Raw genomic sequence first — 25481 nt, 5'->3', positions numbered from 1 at the left:
AGGTTTGGTACGCAGCACCACTTTGTCCGGATGGACAGAAAAGAAAGGTGGAGTACAAGAAAGGGCCTGGAGCTCACTCACTCTCCTGGCAGAGGTGATGGCAACCAGGAAAGCAGTCTTCAAAGTCAGAAGGCGAAGAGGACAGTTGTGAAGTGGCTCAAAGGGAGCGCACATTAGAAACGTAAGAACCAGGTTCAAGTCCCACTGAGGCATCACAAACGGAACAGGAGGAAACGTGTGTGTGATGCCCTTAAGAAATCTATTCACGGGGGAGGAGCCAAGATGGCGATCGGGATGGTTGCTTGAACGCTTTGCTCCGCGAGCCCTCCCGCCCCGCACGTATATCCTGGCGATAATCCTGAGCAGTCTTTGCTGATCTACGTAGATGAAGGGAACCATTCACTTACCGTCTGTCTCTGAGGCTCCACCGTGCAGTGGACCCGAAGATATGTCCCCGTCTGCTTGTCGGCCTTCGTGGAGCTGAGACCGGGGCCTCGAGTACGAGGGGTCCCCGGCCGTGATTGCAGTGCCGGCGGCCGCTGGATGAGATGAGAAGCCGGTCAGTGAGAACCCGAGGTCTGCGAGCCGAAAGTGATGGTACCAACCCACTCCCAATAGTGGGTTGCCCTGCGAGAGCGGTGATATAGCTGGGCCGGAGAGAGTCCATGCTGCCCAGTTCCCCTTTGGTGAGCTGCCCGGCCATGTTAACGGTCCCGTCCGGGAACCGGTGGGGGGCTCCCGGTGAGCAGTGGGGAGCTTGTTTAGCCTTTTGGTGACTCTCCTTTTTGCTGCCTGCACCGACTATCGAGATCCCTGCCGTGAATCCTGCTGATTCCCGAGGTCGGACAAGTCACCGACGTGAGGGGGAGGAGAAAGAGAACTAAATGGCTGAAATGGCGGACGATGCCTTAGTGCGCACTTCTCCCCTGGGTAGAGAAACCGATGCACATGAGAATCCCGGGGTTTGGCTATGTGGGGAAATGCCCACGAATGGACATATACTAGCTGCCCTGACATCCTTGCGGACTGCCTTGCTCCAGGAGACCCGGGCGTTGGGAGAACGGATGGCCGCCATTGCTGTCCCGCCATCTTGTGACGGTACGGATTGCTCTCTAGGAGGCGCCGTAGTGTCTCCCTCTGCTACATCGAGGTGTTCCCCGGAAGAGTTTCTATTCTTGGAGACGCGCATAGATTTGGTTCCTGAACTTATTGTTGCTACACCTGTTACACAAATACTTGTCTCATCGGGGCCTTTTTCGGATCGGCGCGTGGAGGAACGGTATCGATTTATGGAACCGGGGGCCCAGGCTGGGTTTCGGCGCCTCCCACACTATGTGATTCCTTTTCCGTGCTTGGCGGGCCTGTATTCGAACTTGAGACTATTGGCGATGTGGATATTGTCGCATTCGGACTTCCCCCATGCACCATCGGAGATCTCTTTGTGGCTGGGACCCTGTGGGGGCGAAGACGCTGACTGATCCACCCGGGACGTTCGGATTCTATGTGCCAATCTGTACCCCGTCTGCAGGAAGGTTCGAAGTCACTACTATTGACAGGAGAGGCCAGGGGTGACCTTGCTTGGGACTTGGTGGGCCCTATAGTTGGTTAATGGCGATTTAAGGGGCGTTTGGTGGAGTTGTACTTAGTTGCGCTTTATGTGATTGCTCATACTTGTGCTTCTATTACTGTTCATGTTTAGATGATTTTTGGTATGCGGAGGTGGCAGGGACCGGATAATTACACAGACGGCCCTTCTCCTGTATTTTTCTTCTTCCTTTTCTCTTTCTTCTCTGTATTTCGGGTCTCTCATTTAGGGCGACAGGCACGCTGCTGGGGGGGTAGGCCATAGCCTTCTGCAGGGGTGCAGGGTTGGGGGATGGGTTTGTTATTTTGTTCTCTCTTTGTTTCTATGGCCCTTTGCCCTTTTCCTTTTTCGATGTCGTCTTTCATGTCTCCCATAGTGTGTTTTCCCTTTGAGGGGGGGCTAGTTCGCCATGATTGTTACGTGTTTATTGCATCTATCCTGACTCGTGTGCCCCTTCTCCTGTCCCTTTCGGATGAGGTATATCGCTGGCGTAAAACTTTGTTATTAGCTAATGCGTTGGGGGCGTGCGCGATTGTGCGACATTGATTTCTAAAAAAAAATTTGTTATTGCAAAATGAACCGTTTCAGGTCTTTCTTGTCGCATGGTATCCTACTAATGTATCGTATCGTAGATGCTCCTCTACCTTTGACCTCCAGACCGCTGTAACCTTCGTACTCTGTATTTTTCATCAACTTGAATAGCAGCCGGCCGGACTGGTTTTAGGCCCATGCGTGTATCTCTGTGCTGAGACAATAAAGGTTCTTTAAAAAAAAAAAAAAAATCTATTCACAATAGGGGACTTGAACAAAGAAGGTTGATCAGGCAGCCTGAGAAAGGCTGAAAGGGCAGAAAGGTAGCACTTGATAGTGCCCAGAGCAGAGCCCTGCTGGGCAAGAGAAAGAAGGAAGAGAAGAACCTCTGAAAGAGGGGCAGCAAGAGGATCCACAGCCTTTGCTGTGCACCATGCCACAAATCTGTTCCACCTGCAGGCGTATACCGACTTTGTGGAGGGACGCCTGGCTGCCAGAATGACGTTACAGACTTCAGGAGGCAAGTCAAATGGCCTCAACTGTCGCCGCTCAATCTCCAAGCATGGAGGTGGAGACTGGACAGGTTCGGGTGGAGGACCGTCCCCTGCTGCTGCGACAGAAGGTACTCCTGAAGAGGCAGACGAACCGGGGGATCGACTGACATACTGAGTAGCTCTGGATACCAGTACCTTCTCGCCCAGTCCGGAGCCACAAGGATGACTTGGGCCCGGTCGCGCTTGATCTTCTTCAGCACTCTGGGCAGAAGTGGTGTAGGCGGAAAGGCGTACAACAGACCGCAAATCCATTCGCGACGAAAAGCGTCTCCGAGCGAGTGCCGCCTTGGAAATTCCAACGCGCAGAACAGATGACATTGGGCGTTCTCTTCGGTGGCGAATAGATCTAACCAAGGCTCTCCCCATTGCTGAAAGACGCCTTGCGCCACGTCAGAGTTCAGACGTCATTCGTGATCCATCATGCACCGACGGCTGAGCTCGTCCGCCCTGGCGTTCAGAGAACCTGCCAGGTGTTGAGCCACCAGAGTCACGCCCTGGCGTTCCAGCCATTGCCAAAGGCGCAGAGCCTCCTGGCAAAGGGTCCACGACCCCACCCCGCCCTGTTTGTTGCAGTACCACATGGCGGTGGTGTTGTCCGTAAACACCTGCACTACACTCCCCCTGACAGATGGGAGGAATGCCTTCAGTGCTAGATGAATCACCCGCAGCTCCAACAGGTTGATGTGGAGCCGGGCCTCCGCCGGAGACCAGAGGCCTCTGATCTCCGCCTCTCTCATGTGGCCTCCCCAGCCCTGGAGGGACGCGTCCGTCACAACTACGTGCTCCGGTTGGGGAAGGGAGAGGGATCTGCCGCTGACCCAATCGCGGTCCGTGAGCCACCACTGCAGCTGTCTCGCAGTGCCCTCCGAGATCAGGACGTGGTCGGATAGGTTGCCCTGATGCTGGGCCCACTGAAACTTCAGTTCCCACAGCAGAGCCCGCATCCGCCACCTGGCGTGATGCACCAGAAGGATGCAGGAGGCCATCAGCCCCAGAAGCCGCAGCGTCAACCTGACCGAGACCCGGGATAAAGGCTGAAAGATGGGAATCAGAGCCTGAATATCCCGGACCCGCAGTTCGGGCGGATAAACCCGAAACTGGGCCGAGTCTAGAACCGCTCCGATGAAGAGGAGCTTCTGAGAGGGGCACAGGTGTGACTTTGGCACATTGATGGAGAACCCCAGCTGGTGCAGGACATCTGCCGTAGTCTGGAGGTGGCTGACGACTGTCTGGGGCGAGCCCGCCTTCAACAACCAGTCGTCGAGGTAGGGGAAGACTGAAACCCCTAACCTGCGCAGATGAGCTGCGACCACCGCCATCACCTTCGTGAACACCCGTGGGGCGCTGGTAAGGCCGAAGGGGAGCACGGTAAATTGAAAGTGCTCGTGGCCAACCGTGAACCGCAGGTAGCGCCAGTGGGCCGGCAGGACGGGGATGTGGAAATAAGCATCCTGCAAGTCCAAAGCTACCAACTAGTCTCCTGGGTCCAGGGCAGCTAAGACCTGAGCCAGTGTCAGCATCTTGAACTTCTCCTTCCGGAGGAAGCCGTTGACGTTCCGTAGATCCAAGATAGGGCGTAGGCCCCCTTTGCCCTTCTTGGGTCCTAGAAAGTAGTGGGAGTAGCAACCACACCCTACTTCTGGCCCAGGAACGTGCTCGATGGCCCCCTTGGCCAAGAGGGCCGTAACTTCCTCCTGCAGAAGTCGCAGGTGATCCCCCGATACACGGTGGTTCTGTTGTGGCATGGCTGGAGGAGTCGTCTCGAAGGGGAGGGAGTAGCCCCTTCGGACGATTTGCAGCACCCACCTGTCCGAAGTGACAGTGCGCCAGTGGAGGTGGTGATGGCGAACCCTGCCCCCCCCACCCGCGTCACATGGGCCTGAAAGCACGGACTAGGAGGGTTTTGAGGCGGATGCTGCGGGGGAAGGTGTGGACTGACCGCGCCTTTGTCCCCGACCGCCCGGACGGCGGTTCCCACGGCCGCCACCGCGTTGGGTATTGCCCTGCGGAGCGTGGCTGGCGGCACGTGTGGGCGCAACCCTTCCGTGGCCACGAAAGGAGTGAAAAGCAGGCAATTGCTGGCGCGGGGCCGAGAGGCCCAAGGACTTGGCCATAGCCCTGGAGTCCTTAAAGCGCTCAAGCGCATGGTCTGCTTTGTCGCCAAAGAGGCGACGGCCATTGAACGGCATGTCCATGAGTGTGTTCTGGACGTCTGCCGAAAAGTTGGCGGATCTCAGCCAGGCGTGGCGTCTGACCGCCACCGTCGTTGCCATCGCTCTACCTAGCGAGTCGGTGGTATCCAGCCCACACCGGATGGAATATTTGGCTGCATCCCGGCCCTCCACAAGGGCTTGGCCGAGTTTGGCCCGTAACTCCAACGGACACTCTGGCAGCACTTCCGCGACCGTATCCCACAGAGAGTGGGTGTAACGGCCCAAGAGGCATGCGGTGTTGGAAGACCGCAGACCCAGACTAAGGGATGAGAAGATCTTTTTACCATACTGCTCATACCTCTTGGATTCCCTGTCCGGCGGGGCCAACGGGAACGCGGTCTGGGAATTGGAGGCCTGGATGACCAGGCTCTCGGGGGTGGGGTGGGTGGACAGGAAACATGGGTCGCCCGGGGCTGGGCGGTGGCGTCTGGCCACGTTCCTATCTACGGGCGAACCCGTAGCGGGCTTGGACCAAGTGCCCAGAAGAACGTCGGTCAAGGCCTCATTAAAAGGCAGCAGAGGCTCGGCCGAGCTTGACTGCGGTTTAAGGACCTCAGCGAGGAGATTAGTCCTCACGGCCGCGACGGGGAGCTCAAGGCCCAAGGCCTTGGCAGCCCTCATCAGCACCACACTGTAGGTTGCCCCCTCCTCCGAAGCCACGGTAGGAGGGGAGACAAAACCAGTGTCTGGAGAGGTGTCCAGGCCACTGGCCTCCCCAAGGTCTCCTGCCCAGTCCTCATGAGACTGACACTCCCTGGTCAGAGGGTCCTCTGACCCCTCCTAGTTCTCTTCATCACCCATCTCCTGAAATTCAGGGTTCTCAACTAATGGGGCCTGTTCGTAGAAGTGAAACTCTCCAAACGACGTCTGGAGCGGCTCCCAACGGGGCCGTCCCAACGTCTGAACAGGAACAAAGGTGGAACCGGGGACGGCGCCGCCCGAGGACAGCGCCGGAGGCGACACCCGATGGTCCGACGCCGGGGAGGTTGTAAGGTCCACCGGCGACTATCCAGATCCCGAAGAAGGTCCAGCGGCGTCTCGCGGCGCCGGGCCCGCTGAACCCTGCGGCGCCGGGCCCGAAGGCGCCGGCGGCGTCGGGAGAGTGGGGCCTAGCGGCGCCGGTGGCGTCGGGGCCGAAGCCCCCGACCCGCTAGAGGCCCCAGACGGGTCCGCTGGGCCCGAAGGCGCCGCGGAGCCCGTCGGAGGAGAGAGGTTCCTCATGGCCATGAGGAAGCGCTGGATCTCTTCCGGCGCCGCGTTTAGCCCAGGGACCGTAGGGTATGAGGCTGGACGCGGCGCCCGCGACTCCGACGGAGCCGCATGGGTGGTGTCACCCGAACCCCTGGCCGCATCGCGTGAGCGTCGGGGGGAGTCCGCAGAGCGGTGACGCCTCTTGGACTTCTTGTGCTTCTTACCTGACGACGACTTCGACCCGGAGGAGTGCGGCCTACTCTCGGAACTGTGGTGGCTCCGAGCCCGCGACCTGTCCCGCGACCTCCCGTGGGACCGGGACCTCTCGCGGCGCGGGACCGACTGCCGGAGTTCGAGTTGCCTGCGGGACCGCTCCCGCCTGGCTTTCGAAGAGAGGGCCCGGCAGTCGGAGCAGGCCTTGTTGTCGTGATCGACGCCTAGACACGTTAGACACAGGTAGTGAGGGTCCGTGACCGACATCGTGCGGTCGCAATCCACGCAGTGTTTAAAGCCAGGCATCCTTACGGCACCGATCGGAGTCGAGAAGACTTCGAAAAATGATCAAATAGATCCAAAAAGTTAGTCAAAAATTGACTAGGGTTACTGCTTTTTCCAGATCTGCGCTTGCTGGCGCGGAAAAAAGAAGAACTGACGTCAGCACGGGGAGGCGGCGTCTAAGTACTCAGGCGACGTCATCACGGCGCCCACGACGCCGAACGCGGAGCCGCAGACGACGCCTACCGACGCGCAAGGGTACTGCTACGCAAAAATTTCCGGATCCAGTCTGACGCCTGGGGATATTCTAAGGTAAGGAATCTAATACTAACGTGTCTCTTTCAGATAGGCCCATTCCTACTTTGTATTAGCGCCTCTGCATGTCTGCGAGTACACTTATATAGTTAAGAAATATTTTTGTATCTAGACAAAAAAAGTTACTTACCTTCAGTAACCATCTTTCTAGTGGATACTGTATCTGCCTGTAGATTCCTCACCTTCTCAACACCCACGGGTGCTAGACTGGATCTAAAAAACGTTTGTCAATGCTTTCATCTGCCAGAAAGTGATTCCTACTCCATCTCAGTGCACAAAATGGCGCAGGTGTGACATCACTGGAGCCACTTAGCTAAACACTGGTGCACCAATGTCAGTTCAGCTATGTTTTCCCACACCCTTGCAGGCAGAGATGTTGTGAAGAAAGATTAGACTTGGGTGCACAGTGCAACAAACTACCTTGTAATTCTGTTAATACCAATGGACAATTAATATCCATCAGAATGGGGAGTTTAGGGAGGAATCTGCAGGGAGATATAGTATCGGTCTAAGTGGCCAAGGGTATGCCCATACATAGGGTGTTGCGCTCACTGAGCCACTGAAATCAAACTTCACCCGACCGAAGTAGCCCAACTAGACCAAAACTAGTCTTGGGTTGGTTTGTGCTCTAGTTTGAAAAGGACCAGGATTGACAGTGCCTGCTGGACTGTTCCTGTTGGAGTAGTACCAAGGCTGATTTGCATATGGCGAGCTCTAACCTGAGACGGCTTAGTTGGCAAAAACAACAATGGGTTGGAATGGTACCCAAGTGATTACCAGTGGTTAAACTAATTGCAAACATTCCTCAACACTTTTTGGGTTTTAAACCCGCCAGAAAGGTTAAAACCAAAGGTAACTCTCTACTGATGGGTAATTCTACCAGCAGATTCCTCAATCTTCAGAATAGATAAAATAGCAAGACCTACCCCCAGATTGGGGGTCTGAAGGAGAGGTCAGAAAAAAATATCCTGTAGCAGGGAAAAAGTGAAATAACCATTCCTTCTCACTTCAGTGTACAGGCAGTAGAGCTCTCAAGAAGTGTGAAGGAATGACAAGGGACACATAGTGAAGTGGAAAAACTCAACTGCAATATTTCCCCTCCAAAGCTCCCTGCAACATATACTAGGCGGCACATAACTAGGGGCCGTTCTCACTCGCTCAAGTGCAGAAAACATCTTCCTGAGCGGTGCCCCATAGGGCAAAGATGTTCTAGACCACCAGTGCGTGAAGACTCCCCTCATGCTTATGAAAGTGACTTTGACTCAGGCTGTATGTTCTGGTTACCAGTGCCAGTCATAGGATTGCCAACTAACCGGATCCCATGAGCATGTGTTCAGTCCCTGCGGTTCAGAGTGTTAGAGAAGACTCCCACCAATATTAACCCACTGTGGAAGTGGGTAGAAGCTGCCACAGACCACAGGGAGCACCTATGTGAATGCAAGATGTGTGTGTGGAAATATGCATTGTGCAATTTAAGGGACATCATACAGTCTTACACTTCGAGAACCAATTGCACTATGCCAGGGACAGCATGCCAGGGACAGCATCTTGAACTTTTAATTACAAAGGTAGTAGTTCAAGAGCTTGAGGTCTAATATTGGTCGAAAAACCATGAAGAACCGAGAGTAGCACTCCTGCCGAATTAATAGTTCATGGACCAACTACACTATTCCATTCAGCAACATGGCCACCACCTCTTGCTGAAGGATCTGAAGGTGTTCGTCAAACTGAAAGGATTGAGGCCTATCCAAGTAGGTGCATTCCTGTTTCTGTTATTTGTAAGACCCACTAGTCTGAGGTTATGGCCTTCCAAGCTAGCATCCAGAATCTCTCCCTCAAACTGGCTGCACCACATGCTTTTTTAACGATAAGCTAAAGCGAAATTCCAGGTAGCACAGGGGAAGACTAGGAGGGTTGCTAGGCTTGTCTGCCTTTTCCTTGAGCTCTACCATAAAAAATAAGTTTGGCTTTTGGACATGCTGAGATGGCTGATGTAGGCAAAAGGCAAACCCCTTGAAGAAGCCATACAACTTCTGAAACGGTCTGTGGTCTTGTGCTAGGGATTACAGCCCCTAAACTTTGGCGATGGCCCTACCGACCTTCAATCTCTCCATAGATAGGTCGGTTCTAAGTGGTCTTTAAAGAGGAGATTTCCATCAAAGGTCATATCCATAAGACCCACCTGCACATCAATGGAGAAGAAGATGGACTTCCCCCACAAGTGCCTCCACAGGGCAAGGGAAGAACTCATGGCTCTTGCCACAAACTAGACTGTGTACAAGCCTGCCCGAAAATCTGCCTAAAAGCACCCAGGCAGTAACTCAACACCTCAGGAAAAATGTCATTCAGGTGGTCAAATAAACTCAGCATGTGCCATACCCCACAAGGCATGGGTATACTTGGAAAGCAGGCTTGCGGTCCAATGAAACTAAAGCCAGAGCTACAGGCAGAGATCATCTCTTCCCCAACCACCTCCAATTTTTTAAACCCACTGTCTGCAGGTGCAATAGGAAACACCCCTGGTTTTTACGTGGCAAACGATAAGGCCTGCACCACCAACCTTTCTGGTGAGAGATATACTATGAGGAAGGCAGAATTCCCTGGAGCAGACCTATACCAACTGTCAATGAGTTGATTCACAGCTGGAGCTGAGAGGCCTGCAGTCTCCATGGGTTTGAGAAAGTCCTCGTTTAATTGTAGCTGCTGTTCTGATGCTGCCAAAGGGTGCTATAGGACCTCAGTCAATCCATCGGACCTGGCTTTTACTTCCAGTTGGGGCTTTTCAAATACCTATGCTTCTTTCTTTACCACTCTAAAACGTATAAAAAAGTGTTCTGTTCTGCTGCTGCAATGGACCATAAAAGTATACAAAAAGTGATGGATGGAATGCTTGAATTAACCTCACCCACTAAAAATACGTTGGGCTGCAACCCAGTCCATTGTTATACTGCACATCGTTCCACCTCAGTTCGGACCCAGCCATATGCACATCAGTGTGGACTCTGCTCCAACTAGAACAGTCCAGCTCAAACTGCCAGGCCAGTTCCTCCCTGATCCGGACCACAAACAACCCAGGAATGGCTTTGCCCAAGTTAGGGCTTATCAGCCAGGTATAGTTTGGTTCCAGTGAAACTGCGCATGGGTCCCATTTCTGCACATACCCGCTCCACTTTGATTGGCACTCTAAAGTATACCAGAAAAGTGATGGCTGGAATGCTTGAATTAATCTCATCCACTGGTAATTACTTGGGCGCATACCAATCGATCATTGATTTGCACATCATGGCAGTCTCAGTTTGGATGCAGCCAGGAAAGTATCCGTCCTACTTTGGGTGGTAGTCTAAAGTACGCAAAAAGTGTGTTCCGAATTATTGGTTAAACACTATGGGCAGATGCGCAAAAAAAAACTATCAATAGAGGTGCTGACATGAGATAAATGCATGATTAAATTATATATGGATTACTGCACTTATGTAAGCATTGAACGGACAGTAGGTTTTTAGAAAAAAATCAATTTTCCTCAGAGCAGCTCAATTGAAACATACACTGCTTGTCTGATTCAGGCACCCTCAAGTAAGATCACATCTTCTAAATTGTTACAAAACATTAATGACCCAGACATAGTATTGGCTATTAAACTGGGGCAGATTCAGCATACCAGACAATGGTACCGGCCCAAAGGCCCGGAATACTTGCAGAATTTTGCCCCACATTCCAATCCAGTAGAAACCCAGATGTGTTCGCCCAACTTCTCAAAGTTTATCAAGAAAATAAAACATGGAGGCAGATCCCTGGGAGCACATAACTCCAGTGCAATGACCTCACCTTCTCCATGAGATCTGAACCTAACCACCCGCAACTCAAGAACTTCTTGTAAAATTAACTATGTAGACATGCGGTTTAACAGAAATCATCATACAGGCTTGAGATTGAAAGACATGGATATGGTTAACCCTGTCAAACTGGACTAACTACCATTGCCTGCTTAACTAGTTGCGTACAGCCACCTCTTCTAGTGCCTTGAAGTAAGAAAAGGTTAAAACAATGTGCAATCTAAAAATCTGAAATTTTAAACACTGAAGGCTTTTAGTGAACAATTACACATTGAAAATGCTAGCATTCTACTAAGCAACGTATTCAAACACAATCAGTCAGTCAAGCTCAGGACAGGATATTCCTTAAATCACTAGATAACTGTTGCAGGGAACAAATTAAATCCCACAGAATCTGAACCAATACAGTAAGCAAGAGAAGTGACATACAAATATTTCCCTATTCACAAAACAGAACACAAGCTGCATATAGATAAATGGTTTTAGTAAACATGTTTGAGAAGTTAGTTGAAAGAAAGCAGTACAAGAATAACTATATGCCCTTACCTTTGCTGTCATATACAACAAGTTGTTCAAGACCAAGGCTGTAGCTTGAGGCGACCCCCAACCTTCTCCTCTCAGCCACCGCCTACAATTCACCATTAGCTCCCGGTCCTTCATTGATTCTTCTTCATCTTCATGGTGCCGCCAAACTGTTGGCAAAGGTTTCAAATCTACCAATTCAATGTTGTTCATCCAGGGGAGCAAATAGTGGAGCATCACTTGTCTTCCTGATGGGTGTGCTGTTTGAATTCTTTGACTTACCTCTAGTTTAAACAAAAAAGACATCAAGTTAAGGAACATCCTAGCAGCTTTCCCTCATCTATCACAATATCACAATCACAGTTACATATTTTACATATGGCTGCTGAAATGGTAAGAATGTCAGTAATACAAACACCCAGATTTCACAAAAATCAATTTAAACTTTTCCTTATTTTGAGGAAATGTCATAATCATAACCAGGACAACCCCGAATTACCCTACCAAATGTGCCATTGTTCAATTAACATGTTAAGGACCTTTACTGAAAAATTCAAGTCCAATTAGTGCCCATTACTAGCTGCACCCTGCGGAAAGCAGCTTCAAAAGGCTCTTACTACTATAGCTAGAATGTGCGCAAAAAACCTTGGGGTGTTTTCTAAGTGTGGAAATGGCGCCTCCCAATTGTACGCTATTGATTGTAAAAGCTATTTGCTCAGTGCATAAGAAAACAAGTTACTTATCTGTAACTGTAGTTCTCCAGTATTGGAAGCTTTCATAGATTCACATACCTGAATCATTTCCCCGTCGTCGAGACGGGAGTCTCCGGTACATAAAAAAGTAATGGTTAGCAGTACAGCTAACTGTAAAACAGGCCTAGGCCCATTTTTCTTTTGCAACCCATAACCTTCGTTATGTAAAAAAGGACCAAACTTTTCTCTTAGCCAATCAGAGGCACTCACCCTCTAGAACCCTCCTGAGAGAACCTCTTCCCCCTCAGATTTTTGGGCAGTTGTGCTATAATACTTTCCGTACCTAATCCGAAGTGAGCCTCTCAGGGGAGGAGGTTGGGCGTATGTGAATCTATGAACGCTTCCAATACTGGAGAACTACAGTTACAGGTAAGTAACTTGTTTTCTTACTCCAGTATTGGAGCTTTCATAGATTCACATACCTGAATCAGAATAGCGAGCAGTAAATCATAGCACATTTTGTCTTTGTCACCTTGTTGTTATTAACATGCAACACATGATACTTGCACATAGTAGCAACCACATCAATATATACATAGACATATTTCCTCTCAAAGACATATCCAATATCGATCAACAATAAAATGTGCTTTCCTTACCCAAGAAAAGGAAGGAGGGATGAGAAAGAGGCTCACCGTTATTGGAAAAGGTTCCTCAGCACTGCCTGTCCCAGTGCTACATCGCTCCTTGCATGAGCATCCAGGCAGTAATGCCTGGTGAAGGTATGCGTACTCCTCCAAGTGGCTGCTCTGCAGATGTCCTGTATGGAGACGCCTGAAAATAGAGCAGTTGAAGTTGATACCGCTCTTGTGGAATGCGCACGAACACGTGCAGTCAATGGCTTTCCCGCTGCTTGGTGACAGAACTGGATAGCACTCGAGATCCATCTTGAGATTCCTCGTTTTGACAACGGGAAACCTTTTCTGGGGGCACTAAATGCCACAAACAATTGTGAAGACTTTCTAAACGGCTTTGTCCTTTGCAAATAGAACTGCAGGTAACGCTGGAAATCCAGAGTGTGTAGAGTCCTTTCCGCCGCCGTCGATGGTTGAGGAAAAAATCTTTTTAAGATTAAGTGCTCATTCAAATGGAAAATTGTTGGTACTTTCGGAATTAATTTTGGATTCGTTCTAAGGATTAATCGGTCTTCCTTGTATTGGAGAAAAGGCTCTTGCGTTGTAAGGGCTTGTATTTCTCCTACCCTTCTGGCTGATGTTAGAGCTATTAAAAGAGCCACCTTCCAGGAGAGAAATTTTAGATCGGCTTTGTGTATTGGCTCAAATGGTGGTTTCATAAGTTGTGACAAGACAAGGTTCAGTTTCCATACAGGTGGTGGAGGCCGGATGGGTGGGTAAACTCGAAATAACCCCTTCATAAATTCTCTCCGACCACAGAGAAGGACGTGCTGAGTTTCTCCTGTATCGTGAAATTGCCGCCAAATGCACCTTAATAGATGCATGGGCTAATCCTGATTTCGCTACTTTTAGCAAATATGGGATAATCTGATGCGCCTCTGCCCGCAGAGGATGTAAGGCATTCTCCTGACACCATGAACAGAATCTCTTCTATTTCATCCTGTACGTTCTATCAGTGCTTTCCGCTCTTGCTTTTGCCAGAATCTCTCTGCACTCTGCTGGAATGTTCAAGTGCTGAAATTCTCCGTGGTCAGGAGCCAGGCCGCTAATTGCAATGATGTCGGGTCTGCATGCCATACTTGTCCCTTCTCCATAGTCAGCAGTGTTGGAATAGGTCGAAGACGTATTGGCTCGGTCTCCGATAAAAGGAGCAGCTCTGTGAACCATGGCTGCCTGGGCCACCAAGGAGCTATCAATATTATCCTGCACGGTTCTTTTTTCATCTTCGTGAGTACTCGTGGCAAGAGAGGAATTGGCAGAAATGCGTAGGCAAAGACGCCTGACCATGCCGTCAAAAACGCATCCCCCATGATCCCCTTTGGTGACGCCAACTTGCAAAGAATCGGCATTTCTTGTTTTGGGCTGTGGCAAATAGATCCACCGTTGGTATTCCTCACTTGGCAAAGATGGACATCAGTGTGTCCTGATTCAGCTCCCACTTGTGACAGGTTGTTTTCTGCCTGCTGAGGGTGTCCGCTGTTGTGTTTTGATCTCCTGGCATATGTATGGCTTTCAGAGTCGCTCCGTGATCTATCGCCCATTTCCATATTTTCTGTGCCTCTTTTGACAGAGAGAGAGATCTTGTTCCTCCCTGCTTGTTTATATAGTGCATTGCAGCTGTGTTGTCTGTCCGCACTAACACTGATCTCCCTTCTATTCTTGGAAGGAAGGCCAACAACGCAAATTCTATTGTCCTTAACTCCAATAGGTTTATGTGAAGGTGTTGTTCTCGTCTGCGCCATCGACCGCTGAGCTGTAACTCCTGTAGGACGGCTCCCTATCCCTCGAGAGAGGCATCCATGGTGACTACTAACGGAGCTGGTTCGGTCAGGTAAGAGAGACCCACAGAGATACTGTTCCTGCGAGTCCACCACTTTGCTGCCTGCAACATTGGACGCGTGATTCTGATCTTGTCCTCGAAGGATCCCTTTGCTTGGCACTACTGAAGATCCAGTTCTTCTTGTAACGGTCGCATTCGTAAGCGACATAGGGGAATGAGTGGTATGCATGAGGACATTGTTCCCAGAAGCGACTTGTATCTTCTGACTGAAAGATACTTTCTTTTGCCGAATTCCTTGGCTAGATTTACAAGTCCCAACTGTCTTTCCACTGACGGGAATGCCTTGTTTTGTGTTGTATCCAGGATTGCACCTAGAAACTTGATCGTCCTGGATGGCTGTAGAGATGATGTTTCTACATTCAAGGTCAGGCCCAGATCTGCAAACAGCTCCCTGCATGCTACGGTGGAAGTGTGAGCTGCTTCCTGAAACGGTGCCTTTATCAACCAGTCGCCCAGGTATGGAAATATCTGGTGTTTTGTCTTCTTAGATAGGCCGCCACAGGCGCCAGACATTTTGTAAATATTCTCGGTGCAGACTTTAGGCCGAATGGTAGCACCTTGAACTGGTAATGGTCTTTTGCCACTGCAAAACGAAGAAACTTTCTGTGGGACTGATGGATGGGGATATGGAAATATGCATCTTATAAATCGAGGGAGTTCATCTGATCCCCTAGGTTTAAGAGCAGTAGAATATCCTGCAGGGTTATCATTCTGAAAGACTGTTTCTTGAGGTAGGCATTTAGGGACCTTAAGTCCAAGATCGGACGCCACCTGAGAGCATCTTTCCTGATCAAGAAGAAACGGGAATAAAATCTTCTTCCTCTCTGGGAGTGCGGCACCGGTTCTATTGCTCCCTTTCGGAGCATTGCTCAAATCTCCTGACGCATCTGGGATAGGTGTTTTGCTTCTTGATATGTCGGTGGCGTGGGAGGAGGGAAGTGGAGGAATTCTAATGTATGTCCGAATTGTATCACGTGGAGAACCTATTTGTCCGATGTTATCTTCCGCCACTGTGGTAAATAATGAGTCACTCTTCCACCCAGGGGAACCTTTGACAGGATAGGAGGAGAAGGATCCGCAATCTGTAGGTTGTCATTGTCTTTTATTATTATTATCTCTTCCTGAACTCCCTCCTCGTCCTCTGGGAGTTGACTTAGAGTAGCCTCCCGATTGTTTCGGGCCATATTGCTGCCGATAGGGCTGCGAAGAGGAAGAATAGGATGTATGTGCGTTCTAATGTTCTTCTTTTTAAGTTGGGAACCTGAATTCCGTAAATCCCTTAAAACTTTCTTGTTCTCCCTGTAAGCCTCTGTCTCGGACCATCTGCTTCTGATCAATTAGCGCCAGGACACTCCGATGGGGTAGCTGCGCGCTTTATAACATACACAAGTAATAATAATAATATATCTTCCTTGCTGGTATCCACCTCTATACGAGGGTTGTCCTCTTCCACGGGCGCCTCGTAAAGGCCCCTTCCGGTACTGTAATGCCCCTAAAGATTTCCCTGTATCCGTGTCTTTTTTAATATTGTGAAGGGTGTCATCCACCATGCGCCCAAAGAGATCCTCCCCATCAAAGGGTAGGTCCAGAATCTTATTTTGGACCTCTGGTCTAAAAGAAGTGGCCCTCGGCCAACCTTGGTGCCTCAAAACTGCTGCTCCTCCGAGGGAACGAAACGCTGTGGTAGCTATGTCCATAGCGCAATCAATAACTTCAGCCGAAGTTCTCTCCCCTTCTTGTAAAACCTTCTTCGCCTCCTGCTTAGAGTCTTCCGGGAGGAGGTCGATATAGGGTGCTACATCACACCACAGCTGCCGGTCATATCTGCCCAGGATGGCAAGGGCATTAGCAGCTCTGACTAGGAGCGCTGACATGGAGGAGAATATTTTCCCTGCGTTATCTAAACGCCGTCCCACCCTGTCCGGAGGTGCGGAAATAGGTGCTGCTGGATTTTTTTACTTCTGCTGCGCTGCTTGCGAGATGATGGAGTCCGGTTTAGGATGGCCCAGTAAACACGTTGGAGCGTCCGCAGGTGCCTTATATTTTTTATCCAGCCTCGCTAGTACTGGTGTAATCGTTGCTGGAGTGGTCATGACCTGCAATCCTTACTTCCATATGTGGTCAATAATTGGCATAGACCTGACCAATCTTTGATATGGCTCTTTAAAGTCATAAAGAAAACATTCTGTTTGAGTTGTTTTCATTGACAGTTGGAATCTTTTCGCCGCCCTCTCCATCAAGTTGTGGAAACCACCAATATCCACCGGCGGAGAATCTGCCGGTACTTGGGTGGGCGAAGGCAGAGAAGGAATCAGATAATCATTCCATTCTCTGTGGGGTTCTGGTAGTTCCCCTTCTTCGCGGTCATCATCATCATCATCATTTGGGTATGAGAAGCATACCCAAATATGTGCAAAAGTACTCCCGTCCCTATCTTGGGAGCAGTCTCTTAACCAATCAAATTCCATCTTCATCGTATTACTGATGAGGAATACTCTGTGATTGAATAACTTTGTTGTGATTCGGAGTAGGTGTAATGGAAATGTTAACAAACTTATCAATATACCCAAATGAAGGCTTCACCCCCCCCCCAATAGTTCAGAATCCCTGCATATCTAAATCTTACCTTGAATCAAGCATGCTTTGCGATGAACTCGTCTCCGTGCGTGTGAATGAACCGGAAGTAACTGGTCTAGTTACCCGGTGCCTTTAATATGCCTGTTGCAACTTCAAATCAACAGCTAGACCGTGCACTTCACTGTGGACAAGATCCTAGTCATACCACAAGAAGTTGGTCTATCAGTCCTCTCGTAAGAAGGTTTTGAGTATTTTATTTTGCAGCCATTTTATTAGTGCTTCCATATAGCTAGAATGTGTTTTTATGTTTTAAAAAAAACTAAGAGTATGTTTTGAAACATTTAATATTACCTACAAATGTAAGAACAATAGTTACTTACCTGTAAACAGGTGGTTCTCCAGTATTGGTGTCTTTTATAGATTCACATGCCTGAATCATTCCCCGTCGTCGGAGTAGGAGTCCCACGGTATATAAAAAAAGCAATAATATGCCATAAAATATATAGCAAATATCAGAAATACCAAACCAGGAAGTAAGTAGCACCAGCTACAGTAGAAAAAACTTCCACACTCGTGACCATCTTAGTCATTATGTGTTAGTCCAAACTGCAGCCAATCAGGCGACAGCACCCACCAGAATGTTCTCCCCAGAGGCTCAGGCTCTCAGATTTTCTCGCACAGGAGTGAAACCCCATGATGTCCGAGTGAGTCTCTGGGGGGAGGCGGGCGGGTTGCATGTGAATCTATGAAAGACACCAATACTGGAGAACCACCTGTTTACAGGTAAGTAACTATTGTTCTTCTCCAGTATTAGGGGTGTCTTTCATAGATTCACATGCCTGAATCAGAATAGTAAGCAATACTCACAATGCAATGCTCATAGACGTCAGAATGGCATATCTATATATATATATATACAGTATACATATAAAACAAAATCCATCAACATCAGACAAAACGTCTAAAGAGCATAAAAGAGGAGGTGGAAACAGAGGCTCACCTTATTTGAAAAGATTACGCAGCACTGCTCTTCCAACCGAAGCATCTGCATCGTCTGCTGAATCTAGACAGTAATGTCTAGTAAAGGTGTGCCTGCTAGACCACGTAGCAGCTCTGCAGATCTGTCGAAGCGGTACACCAGCAAAAAGGGCAGTGGAAGAGCTAACCGCCCTTGTAGAATGCGCTCTTGGCAAGGCCTGTAAGGGCCTACCGGCTTGTTGATGACAAAGTCCAATTGTAGAGGAGACCCATCTAGCAATGGTCTGTTTTGAAACTGCACAGCCCTGGCGCTGCCGTCCATAAGCCACGAACAGCTGGTCCGTCTTGCGGATGGTAGATGTTCTTGATAGGTAAAATTTGAGGCATCTCCTAATATCCAGCGAATGCAGTGCTCGTTCAGCTGGAGACTGCGGGGCAGGAAAGAAAGTCATGAGGACAACCGGCTCATTTAAATGAAAATCCAAAGGCACTTTAGGCATGTACGTTGGATTAGTACGTAGTACTACCGAGTCAGTGGTAAATTGGATGAAAGGTGATTTAGATGTGAAAGCCTGAATATTGCTAACCCTTCTAGCAGATGTTAAAGCTAGTAACAGCGACACTTTCCATGTCACAAATTTCAGGTCCACCTTATGGATCGGCTCGAACGGGTGACGCATGAGCTGAGTTAGTATGACATTCAGATGCCATGTAGGAGGAGGTTTCCGCACAGGCGGAAACATACGAAACAATCCCTTGAAAAATTGTTGTATAATTCGTACAGAATACAAAGAATTTGATCCATCCTGACGATATCTGGAAATGGCAGCCAGGAAGACCTTAAGAGTAGAATGTGCCAAACCCAGTCTGGCCAAGTGCAAAAAGAATGGTAGAATTTGTTCTGGCTTTGCGTGAATGGGATGAAGACCATTAGACTGGCACCATGCACAGAAACGCCTCCACTTAAGTCTGTAGGTTTTGATCGTAGATGGAGCTCTGGCCTTCGCCAGCACCTCCTGGCAATCCTGCGGAATGTTTAAGTGTGCAAATTCCATGTGCTGAGGAGCCAAGCCGACAATTTCAGAGAGTTCGGGTCCGGATGATACACCTTGCCCTTGTGGGTAGAGAGAAGATTCGGAATGCGAGGAAGTTGGATCGGTTCGCATTCCGAAAGAAGGAGCAGCTCGGTGAACCAGTATTGTCTGGGCCATCGCGGAGCAATCAGGATCACCCGGCATGGTTGCTTCTTCATCTTCTTGAGGACTTTCGGGCTCAGTGGTATCGGTGGAAAAGCGTAAGCGAATATTTGATACCAACTCATCGAAAGGGCATCCCCGCATGAGTCCTTGTGGGGAACCCAGCTTGCAAAGCATGGGCATTTCCGGTTCTGATGCGTCGCAAACAAGTCCAGATCCGGATGCCCCCATGTCTGAAAGATGCGGTCTAGAGATGGTTGATGTAGTTCCCACTCGTGGGTGCAACCTGCGGATCTGCTGAGAGAGTCCGCTAACACATTCGCGACTCCCAGGACATGGACAGCTGACAGATGTATATTGTGAGTCAGAGCCCAATTCCAAATCTCTTGTGCCTGGTGCGACAGCCGGGCTGATCTCGTGCCCCCCTGCTTGTTTAGATAATGCATGCAGGTGGTGTTGTCTATCCGGATCAAGACTGTGGCCCCTTCTAGGGTCGCCTGAAAGGATTTCAGGGCTAGAAAGATGGCGTGCAATTCGAGCCTGTTTATGTGCCATTTCATTTGGATCTTGTCCCATTTGCCGCTGACCGTCATGCCCTGGAGGTGTGCGCCCCATCCTGTCATTGACGCGTCTGTTGTTACTATGAACCTGGGCACTTCCGTGAGGAAAGAGCATCCCACTTGTATGTTGCAACCTTGGCTCCACCATTGAATCGCTGCTCGCATTCGTGGTGTTATGTTTATGATATCCTCGAAGGACCCTGACACCTGAATCCACTGGTGACTGAGCTCCTCCTGCAGGGGCCTCATCCGAAGGCGACAATTGGGGGTGAGAAGTATGCAGGAAGAAATCATTCCCATGAAAGACTTGAACATGCGCACTGTAACGCAGCTTTTTACCAACAGTGCAGCGGCCAGCCGTTGTATCTTTTCCTGTCTCTCCCTTGAGATAAATACTTGGGCGAGCTTGGTGTCTCATGTCGCTCCCAAGAAAGTTTTTCTCCTTGATGGCGTTAGGCGTGATTTCTGGAAGTTCACTGTGAAACCCAGGTCTTGCATCAGTGACAAAGCCTTTTGAATGTGAGTTTTTGTCATGTCGAAAGAACTGGCCTTGATAAGGCAATCGTCTAGATACGAATATATCTGTATTGACTGCAATCGAAGGTGGGCTGCCACCGGGGCCAGCTTCTTTGTGAACACTCTGGGGGCCGAGCGTAGTCCAAAGGGAAGAACCCTGAACTGGAAGTCCCTGCCAGCCACTCTGAACCTTAGAAACTTCCGGTGCCTGGGAAAAATCGGAACATGGAAGTATGCGTCTTGAAGGTCGAGTGTTGCCATAAACTCTCCCGCCGAAAGAAAATGGAGGATTTCCTGCAGTGTTAACATCCTGAATGACAGTTTTTTGAGAAATTTGTTGAGGGCACGCAGGTCGAGGATGGGTCGCCATTCCCCCGACTTCTTGCGAATAAGGAAAAATCTTGAGTAAAAACCTTTCCCTTTTTGATTATGAGGAACCCTTTCTATTGCTCCTTTTTGAATCATAATATTGATCTGGGCAAACAGCTCCTTGAGATGTGTTGGAGGAGGTCCTCTTGGGGGAGAATTTGGAGGAGTTTTTACGAATTTCAAATTGTGACCTCTGGCCACCACATCTAAAACCCATTTGTCCGTTGTAATCTTGTACCAATTTAAGTAATTTTGGGATATTTTTCCTCCAATTTGGTTCGGGTTGGGGCAAAGTGGCGGCAGGATGCGTCTCTCACTTTTTACTGTCTCTTCCACGATAATTGGTTTTTCCTCTAGACTGAGAAAAATTTCCCCTTCTTTGTCCGTAAGCCTGTTGACGATATGGCTGGTATCTTTGGTTTCCCTGGGTGGAAGTATAGGAGCGCTGTTGGTTATAATTTCCTCTATTAGAGAAATTCCCTCTTCCTCTTGTGCCACGAAAGGAAGACTTCCTGTATTGCAGTGTGCCCAGCGAACGTGCTGTATCCGTATCCTTCTTGATGGCTTCCAGCGCATCGTCCACATGTTTTCCAAATAAATGCTCTCCATCATAAGCCATATCTAAAATTCTTGTTTGGACTTCCTGTCTAAAAGATGTTGCTCTCAACCATCCTTGTCTCCTGAGAACAGCTGCACCTGCTAGCTGGCGAAAACCAGTTGAAGCAACGTCCACTGCAGCATCAATCATCTCAGATGAGACGCACTCTCCTTCTTGAAGGATTTTCTTTGCTTCCGCTCGATCTGGTTCAGGAAGTTTGTCCACATACGGCAAGATGTCCGACCACATCTGCCTCTCGTATCTCCCCAATATGGCCAGAGAGTTTGCGACTTTAATAGTCGTAGCTGCAATTGTGGAAACTTTTTTCCCGATTGAATCAAGACGTTTCCCGTCTTTGTCTGGCGGCACAGAAACCTGAGCTGATGGATTAGAAGATCTCTTTTGCGCTGCCTGTGTTACCAGAGTCTGCTTTTGCTTGCCCAATGAGGCATGCTGGAGCTGAATTAGGCGCCCTATATTTTTTATCCACTCTAGGGAGCGCTGCTGGTAACGAGTTAGGTTTGGACATAATCTTCAGTCCTTCCTTCCATATGAACTCAATGATTGGAATGGTCCAACTCTGTTTCTGTTGCGAAGACTTGAAGTCATATAAGAAGCATTCATCTTGTTTCGACTCCATAGGTATTAAGAACCTCTTTGTTGCCCTATCCATGATCTTGTGGAATGAGGCAATGTCCACAGGAGGTGACTCAGATGTCGTAGGTTCTGCCGGAGAGGGTGTGTTTGCATTGTAATCCTCATACTCCGACGATTCCGACTTATTATCCAATTCCCCTTCCTCCTGTTCCTCATTATCAGAGTACTGATCATCCTCTGTTTGAGGAGCTATGACTTCAGACATAGGCAATGCTGTACGTCCTTGTTCCAGTGGCTCAGACCCAACTGGCTGTGTCCGCTTTGAAAGCGGCGTCGTTGTCATAGGTCTTGGCGTAGACATCCGAGAATCACCTGACCCGGAAGGCGGAAAACGCCTATAGTAGTCGCTGAGCATGAATTGTAAATTGCGAAATAATTCCTCAGGCATCGGCATGCCGGAAGCAGGCCTGTTCTCTTGTGACAAAGGCTCTGTTTCTTGTATATCTTCTTCCGTATCACCGTCCTGAATCTTAATCCAGAGGTCAGACGGACTTCTGGCCACTCCAAAATTCTCATCCTCATAAGAACCCTCTTCATCAGAATCCAAAAGTTTCTCTGGCACTATGTGCGCAGAAGGGAGGACCTCACTATCAGCCCGTTTCTTCAACAGCGTTGCCGTAGTTGCAGGTGAGGGCAACGGTATTCCAGACGGGTGTGCTGACCAGACTTGTAACGCAGTGCAGCTTGACAATGGTGGCGTCGACGGATGCACCTCCGTCATCGACGAATCTGTCTCTTGATGCGGAACCTTTTTCTTCGTCGACAGAACCATTGTCGACGGTTGATCTATTTTCATCGTCGACGAGTGTTTGGATGATATCTTCGTCGACGGTAACTTCGTCGACGGGGTCGTCGACGGTAACTTCGTCGACGTTGATTTAGCCGTCGACAAGGATTTCGTCGTCGACGGTAACGCCGTCGACGAGAGCTTCGTCGACGAGAGCATCGTCGACGGCACCATTTTCATCGTCGACGGGGAACCACCCGTCGACACTAGAATATTAGATGAGGAACTCGTCGACAGTACCTTAGCCGTCGTCGACGGGACGATCTTCGACGACGAGATAGGCCTTATCTGCATCAGAGTATCCATCAGAATAATCATTACAGAGAGTAACACACTAGCCAGTTTGATGGATGCTTCTAACTGTAGATTTCTCACCTTATGAATAGATAGAATAGCAGTACCTTTGTAGGTAATATGTGTGTCTCCAAAATTGCTCATGCACTAAGTCCTGCAGAAAAAAGCAGGTACAATTCCCATCTCAATGGACCCAACTACCAAGGCAGTAACGCTTTATCAATGTTTGAACCACCTCCAGGTAGCCAACTCCTTCCTGTGCAGCATTTGCTATGGTGGTATGAACCTTTAGACCGACTAAAGGAAATTTCTTAGTCAGTGCATTACAGAACTTAATGTAGGGGACTATCCATCATAAGGTCTATTTCTGCACAGCTTTGCCTTTCTTTGCTTCATAGAACCTGACAATGAGTTAATCATCCACCCAATGGTCCTAGGTGTGACCAATGTGAAAACACTTTTTTGGGGTCCATATAATAGAGTCACTTCTTTTTCGAATTGTGAGGTGGAGCAAAGAAAGATGGCAGAGTGAAGGAATGTCCTACGGTTTAGCCATTGCCACTAGTTTGTATTGAAAAAGGTGGTGGAGGGCGGCTGAATAAGAGCCTAAATCTCATTCACGCGACGAGTTGAATTTATGGAAATTAGAAAAAAATGTCCTCAGAGTCAGGAGACGTAATAGCCAGCAATGTATCTCAAAGGAGGTGCTCATGAGAATAGTGAGAACTGACTTAAGATCCCAATGTGTGACCACAAATGGTTTAAGTTTTTCACAACAGGGTGGTTGGTCAAACAAGCAGTAAAAGGCTGAAAAGGCTGACATAAAACCAAGACGGCTCAGTTACATTTGAGCATATACTGCTATAAATATCCATTTTCAACTTCAACTTTCAACTTTATTCTTTATTCCGGCTACTTTTAGCCATAAAAGATAGTGAAACACAACACATTATACATAAAATTGCTGATTCAGTTTGTAACAAAAACTGTACATTTCAGACAATAATCTTGCATTATACTTAATCGTTACACAGTCAGTTGGAAGCAGAACTAAGCAATCCGAACAAAAATAAAAATTATAAAACATCCCCATTAAAAAGGCATAGAAATTAAATCAAAATATAAATATATAACAATTTTCATCTCTAACACATCTAAAAAACAACCTAGCCTGTGTCTGATATGCACATGTATATTGTCTATAGATCTAGGGCCATAGTTTTACGTGCATACCCAACATTCAAAAGGAATCTGCTTAGACAAAACACAATAAGGCGTCTGGTGTCAGTCTTGACAATCCTATATGCTTCCTGGTATACGCGGAAGCCTAAGGCTTTACACAATGGTATGATCCATTTTTTCCTTGCACGTTCATAAGCGGTACAAAAGAACAATATGTGGATATTATCTTCATTGTTGTATAGCTCCTATATATCCTTATATCGTGTTAAGTTAGCATAGGTACATTTCAGATTTAAACGCCATTTTTCCTTTCTTGCAACTTCTGCACACGACCCTTAATTGTTGACTTAGCTTTCAACCTAGTGGTTTGCCGTGGTGTATGTGAGAATAATATGTTATTGCTCTGATATCAGTCTTGTTTAATAAACCATGTCTGCACGGAGAGTGCTGAAGTTTCAGGAGCAACACGATATGGAATTGTTATGAGGTCTGATCTCCACGCCTTCATAGTCATAACACAAGTGCAGCCTTTGCCAACTTGGGCTTGAGGCGGGATTGATATTGCTTTGCACGAGAATTGTTAACACACTTGATGCGGTGCACATGCAGAGAGAGCTGGTGTATGCTGATGTGATTCCTTCATGCTAGGACACTAAGGTATGGGCCCGCCCTAAAACAACCCAAAGAGACCTTCTTAGATAATAATATAATATATGTGTTAGGGAGGGTGAGATATAAGTGTTGTTAACTCTTATTCATTACAGCATGTTAACATGCTGTCACCATTCGCTTTTTATGTCTTAGTAACTATGCTGATAATTTTGCTACTGATAATAAGTATACTTGTATTATCAAAGATACTGCGCCTGAGAAGACGGCATTAGTAAATAAACATTTCAAATGCACATGTGTCTTCTTTACTCCATGATCTGGTTTGTAATGATAATATAACGAAAGAGTGTTCATGAGTCCCACGTACCCTGAGGTACTGTAAGTTCATGTTCTGGTTTGTCTAAACATTGGGTGTTTGATATGTCCAATGAGACACTGTAGCTAGCTCGGTAAGGGGTGAGTTGGTTGCTAAGGTAAGTTTTGGGACATCCTAATTTGCCGAGGTTCCACTCCTCTGTGCACAGTTCTGTGTGAGTACAGAAACCCTGCAACATGGCGCCCAACGGTTTCGGTGGTCTTATATCATGACACTCGAGTAGTTTATCGTTCATGCCTTAACCCCTTCACATCCGTTTCCGGAAAACGGGGTGTTGGTGAAACCTACCTATTTTTTGAAATAGGTCTTTATT

General features: G+C 48.4%; 1 protein-coding gene across 11 annotated transcripts in view; it reads right to left on the bottom strand.

Moving 5' to 3' along the window:
• FRYL (FRY like transcription coactivator) overlaps positions 1-25481 on the bottom strand; it is a 2496013-nt gene that overhangs the window by 1193854 nt on the left and 1276678 nt on the right. For all 11 annotated transcript variants that reach the window (XR_013608325.1, XM_078678213.1, XM_078678216.1 and 8 more), the window contains one exon: positions 11264-11523. Coding sequence is in view for 10 of the 11 variants with exons in the window: in XM_078678213.1 (XP_078534339.1) it covers positions 11264-11523 (260 nt within the window). In the remaining variant the exon portion in view is untranslated. The remainder of the gene's footprint in view (positions 1-11263; positions 11524-25481) is intronic.

This window comes from Lissotriton helveticus, chromosome 2_2 (assembly GCF_964261635.1).
Source record: "Lissotriton helveticus chromosome 2_2, aLisHel1.1, whole genome shotgun sequence".
Lineage (NCBI taxonomy): Eukaryota > Metazoa > Chordata > Amphibia > Caudata > Salamandridae > Lissotriton > Lissotriton helveticus.
Note: the sequence above shows the minus strand (reverse complement) of the source record. Positions and strands in the feature narration are given on the sequence as shown.